This window comes from Vombatus ursinus, unplaced genomic scaffold, assembly GCF_900497805.2.
Source record: "Vombatus ursinus unplaced genomic scaffold, bare-nosed wombat genome assembly UNPS02014791.1, whole genome shotgun sequence".
Taxonomy (NCBI): domain Eukaryota; kingdom Metazoa; phylum Chordata; class Mammalia; order Diprotodontia; family Vombatidae; genus Vombatus; species Vombatus ursinus.
Window position 1 is genome coordinate 62,915,624 of NW_020954569.1, and position 5,794 is coordinate 62,921,417.

The following is a 5,794-nucleotide window of genomic DNA, read 5'->3' on the forward strand; positions in this document are numbered from 1 at the left end:
GCCTTTCTCCAGAGCAGTTTGGTGAGGGAAGAGAGGAGAGGAGAGGAGAGGAGAGGAGAGGGTGCCTGGAAAGAAGGGTGAGAGCAGGAAAAGGCATTCTTGAGCAACAGGCAAACGTACAGGAAAGAGAGGCTTAGCGNAGAGGAGAGGAGAGGAGAGGAGAGGAGAGGAGAGGAGAGGAGAGGAGAGGAGAGGAGAGGGTGCCTGGAAAGAAGGGTGAGAGTAGGAAAAGGCATTCTTGAGCAACAGGCAAACGTACAGGAAAGAGAGGCTTAGCACCCTGAATGCAAACTTCCTCCAAGAACAATTTTGCCCAGACAGTCATAACCTGTCCAGAAATGTCTCTTTAAACCCTGTTACCTTGAGAAAACTGATGCCGATGTTTATCTCTTAGGTGTCCCGTCCCACAAATGGTCCATGCAGGTTCCATCAGATGTGACCGGGGAAGCAGGTGGGGTGGCTGTACTGCTTTGCACCTTCACCCACCCCCACAAGTATTACGATGGCATGATCACAGTCATCTGGAGGATCCGGGAGCCCTACAACGGCAGCCAGGTCTTCCGCTGCGTGGTACACAGCTCCAGTGACCACTGCCAGACCGCCGTCAGCTACAAGGGCAAGTACAAACTGCTCGGCAACCCAAGACACAACAACATCTCCATCAAGGTCGACAACCTGACCTGGGCTGATGGCAATCGGTACTTCTGCCGGGTAGAGTTTGCTGGAGACATCCATGACCGCTATGAGAGCAGGAATGGAATCCGGCTCCACGTGATTGGTGAGGCAAGCATTCAGTCAATCCATCCTTGCTGAGCTCTTATGGGACGTTTTAGACCTCATTCTGGGCAGTGCCTCCCGTCCTCTGGGGATCAGCTCTTGTTTGTGATTGGGGAGATAGCCTTAGACATCAAGATGGAAGGAGTCTTATTATCTGGTCCAGGGATTTTTAACCTTATTTTATGACATGAGCTCCTTTGTCAGTGAAGACTACGGGCTCCTGCCGAGAAGAATGTTTTAGAATATATAAAACAAAATATATAATATTACAAAGGAAATGAACTAAATTGAAATTCACCTATCAAAATATTTATTTTAAGTTCATGGACCCCATGTTAAGAACCTCGGACTTAGTCCAACCAACTGGGAGACAAAAAGATAACTTGTCCAAAGCCATATAGGTATTTGTACCAAACCCATAAGTCTTCTTCTGCTGGCAGTATCTCTTAGCCTAGTACCTTGCATGAAGTGGGGTGCTTAATAAACACTGGTCGAATATTTAGGAGGAGTTAAAAAGAGCATCTGTCCCTGATCTAGAGGAGCTGGGGAGGGGTGGAGACCAGAGTAAAGCAGTTCAAAGCACATTGGATTTAGTTACATGGGGATCAAATCCTGGTTCTTTCACTTCCTACTTGCATGACTTGGGCAAGGCATTTAACTTCTCTGGTTTCAGTTTCATCATCCTTATAATGACAACATGGTACTAGATTATCCCTAAGATCCCTTGTAGATTTAAATCTATGATCCTATGATCCTACAATCCTCACACTAAAAAGAAAATTACTAAATTGTCAATCCTAAATGATACTACACTAAATACAACCCTAAATGATACTATACTAAATACTAAATGATAGTGTAGTGTAATAGAAACTAGCAATGGATTTGGAGCCTGAAAATATGGGTTCAAATCTGCTATTTATTAGCCGTGTGACTTTGTGGATGCCCTTTAATCTCTCTGAATATAAGAATAACAGAATTTCCTAGTTGGAAGAGACCTCAGAGGACATCGAGTCCACCCATACCCATCCCTCCAAAGTCCCTCTATAACAATAGTGTCAAGTAAATAGAAACTCTGTAGGCTGCATATTGAACTTAGAAAACCACAAATTAACATTATCTATGTTGTATTGTATTTGTTAAACACTCCCCCATTACTTTTTAATCTGGTCCAGCCTAGCTCAGGATCTTTGCAGGAGTTCTGAGGGCCACCTGGGGCCCCTGACCACAGTCTGAGCCCTCCGCTCTGCAACGTCCCTGGCAATTGATTAACAAGTGCCAGGAAGAGGGAGCCTACTACTTCCCCAGCTAGCCCAGTCTGCTTTTAGAGAGCTTAAATGGTTAGAAAGTTGTTCCTACAGCAAGCCAAAAGTTTTCTCTTTGGAATTTCTGCCCTTTGTATCTATCACTTCTGTTGGTTTAGGTCTCCAGAAGTAAACCGGACAAGTCCAAACCCTCTTCCAGGAGATAGCCCATCATCGACCCATCAAAAAACTTGAATGAATTATAGTGTCCTCCCTGAATCTTCTCTCCTTTAGGCTAAATATTCCCAGTTCTTTCAACCAAACACCAAAAGGCATTAATTCAAGGCCCTTTGTCAAAGTGGTTACCCTTTGAACTCTCTCTAATTTATACCTAAAAGAAGGTGCCCAGAACTGACCAGAGTCCTCCAGATGTAGTCTGGTCAGGGCAGCATATAGCAGGACTATCATTTCCTCATTCCTGAAAGTGATGCCTCTCTTCACACAATCGAAGATTGTAACAGTTTCCTTAGCTGCTGTATCATAATATTGACTTGTATTCAGCTTTCAGTCCCCTAAGCACCAATTCCATCTCCCCATACTCTCTATTTCAGAATAACTTCTATCTATCCATGCCTCTCTCACCTTGCATTTGTAAAGTGCATTTTTCCCTATTAGTTATCTTAGTCAAATTGGCCCAAAGTTCTAACCTTCCCCCTGCTGATTATTTTCTATTTATCCTAGATATAGGTGGTTTATATGTATTTGTTTGCATATTATTCCCCCCATTAGATTGTGAGCATCTTGAGGGCAGGGGTTTTCTTTTGCCTTTCTTTGTATCCAGCTTTCAGCACAGTTCCTGGCATATAATAGGCTCTTAATATACATTTATTTTTAACTTACATGTCACTGAGAGAAACATTAAAGCATAAGACCTTGAGATGTTCCACAGAGATTGAATTTGACCTTGAACTAGTAATGACTCCTCTCTGGGTCTAGTCATTCGGCCATTTCTGAATCTACCTAAATGTCCTATCATCTAGCCTACATGTTTCCATCTTTTTCTCAGGAAGAGCATGAAATTGTCAAATGTTTCCTAAAATCTAAGTAATCTCTATTGACAAATCTTGATCTACCAATCTAGAAATCCTGTCCCCAAAAAAGAGATGAGTCTGGCATGAACAACTCTTGATGAAATCATGCCTCTCTGCAATCACTGATTCCTTTTGCAGACGCTCACCAACCATTCCTTTGGTAATGCATTTTAGAATTTTGCCAGCCAACAGAGTTAACCAAAATTCATGTTATCTAATCCCAAGCAGGAATATCACTACAACAAAGCAATCTTTGAGGGCAGCTAGGTGGCACAACGGATAGAATGTTGGTCCTGAACTCAGGAAGATATCTTCCTGAGTTCAAATCTGGCCTTAGATACTTACTAACCGAGTGAGCCTGAGCAAGTCACTTAACCCTGCTGGCCTCAGTTTCCTCATCTATAAAATGAACTAGAGAAAGAAATGGCAAAACATTCCGGTATCTTTACCAAGAAAACCCCAAATGAGGTCACAAAGAGTCAAACATGACCGAAACAAGTGAACAATTGACCCTATCATAATCCCAATAGCATCTGTTCCAAACCTTCACCTCTTCCCCTTCTCCTCTGAGCAGATGACCTCAATTCATATACTACTGAAGATATTCACCCCAAACTCCTTCTCCCCTATTCTATATCTCAGTATCACCTGGCATTACCACTCTCACCCTATCCTTTTCTCCTTTGCTCTAATCTCCAAGGAGATCTCTCATTAAGGCAACCCCTCTACTTGTAACCTTGATCCCAACCCCTCTTCCTTCTTCTGTTAGCTTGTCCCTGTAATCACCCCCCCTTTCTCTCTGATTTTCAATCTCTCCCAATATAGTGGCTCCTTCTTTGCTACCTATACACATGCCCAACACTTCTGCATCCTTAAAAATCCTTCACTATGTCCTGCCATTCCCCCGAAATACAGGTCAATATCTTTCCTCCTTTTAACAGTCAAATTCTGAGGAAAAAAATGTCTAGATTCATTGTCTCCCCTTCCTCTTCTCCCCCTCACTTTTCAACACTCTGGCTATTTAGCTTCCTAACTCATGACTCAATTGAAAATGTTCTCTCAAAGGTTATCAGTGATCCATTAATGGGTAAATCCAATTGTCTCCTCTCAACTTATCCTGATTGAGCTCTCTGCAACATTTGGCACTATTGAGCAACTCTTCATCTTGCATATTCTCTCCTTCCTGGATTTTTGTGAAGTTGCTGGTTCTGCTCCTACATATTAGGCAGTCCTTCTCACTCTCTTTTGCTGGATCTTTTTTCATGTCCTGCCACTTATGTGTGGTTGTATTGCAGGCCTCTCTACAGGGTCTCCTTCCTCCTCCTCTTTCTCCTCTTCTTCCTTCTCTCTTCCCCTTCTCCTTCCTCTCTCTGTCTCTGNAGTTGCTGGTTCTGCTCCTACATATTAGGCAGTCCTTCTCACTCTCTTTTGCTGGATCTTTGTTCATGTCCTGCCACTTATGTGTGGTTGTATTGCAGGCCTCTCTACAAGGTCTCCTTCCTCCTCCTCTTTCTCCTCTTCTTCTCTCTTCCCCTTCTCCTTCCTCTCTCTGTCTCTGTCTCTCTGTCTCTGTCTCTTTGTCTCTGTCTCTGTCTGTCTCTCTCTATCTCTATCTCTCTCTCTTTCTCCTCCTCTGTCTCTCTCTCTCCTCCTCCTCTTCCTCCTCCTTCTTCTCCTCCTCCTCTCCCTCTCTTTCTCATTCCAAGAATGGAATAATAAGTTAGCCCCAGATTATGGAGTACTAGTATAAGGAATTTGATTAGAACAGGGCCTTAGGAAGATTCCTCCAGTGGCTATGTACATATAGGCTAGGCTGAAAGAAGGGAAGAGACTCCAGGAGAGACCCATTAGAAGGTTATTACAATGAGAGATGCTGAACTAAGATTGTGGTTGGTTGTTATCTTTCATTCTCAAAGAGAACCAAAATGACATTATGTTGGGGTCAAAGTACAGTGTGTCCGACTGTGGCTGATCAGACCAATATGAGCTCGGAAGGCTTCACCACAGGTCAGGCACCAATAGTCCTTGTGAACATTTGGAGTGGCAATATCTCTAGATTTGTGCATCTCATGTTCCTTTTGAGCTACTATAATTCTTTCCACTGATGCAGGTTGTCGATGGCAGGCACTAAACTTTAACCTAGGCTTCCTGACTCAAAGTCCAATTCTCTTCCTACCAAATGGCACTACCTCATGTTCATCATAGTGAACCTGAGGGCCTGGGAGAGCCTGAAGTGCTTTCTGAATCATCAACGATTCATCTCTCTTCAGAATTTTCATCTTGTATATTTTATTATTTTCTAATTCATTGAAAAATCAGTGATCCATGCTTAACATAGAAACTAGGAAAAGAACTTCAGAGCCAGAAGATCTCTTAGAGGTAATCTAATATAAACCCCTTGTTTTGTTGTTTTGGGGTTTTTTTAATTTTTATTTTTTTAGGCAATTGGGGTTAAGTGACTTGCCCAGGGTCACACAGCTAGTAAGTGTCAAGTGTTTGATCGGAGACTGGATTTGAACTCAGGTCCTCCTGACTTCAGGGCCAGTGCTCTATCCACTGCATCACCTAGCTGCCCCTCCCTTGTTTTGTTGATAAGAAAACTGAGACCCCAAAGAAGTACAGTGACTTTCCCAAAATCATATAAAAATTATACTTTGAAATTTATGATGCATAATATATTTC

The 5,794-nt window shown here is 42.7% G+C and overlaps 1 protein-coding gene across 1 annotated transcript in view; it reads left to right on the top strand.

The window, feature by feature from the left end:
• SIGLEC15 (sialic acid binding Ig like lectin 15) overlaps positions 1-5,794 on the top strand; it is a 14,239-nt gene that overhangs the window by 759 nt on the left and 7,686 nt on the right. Inside the window, exon 2 of the mRNA XM_027868786.1 lies at positions 395-778. Within this exon, the coding sequence (XP_027724587.1) occupies positions 395-778 (384 nt within the window). The remainder of the gene's footprint in view (positions 1-394; positions 779-5,794) is intronic.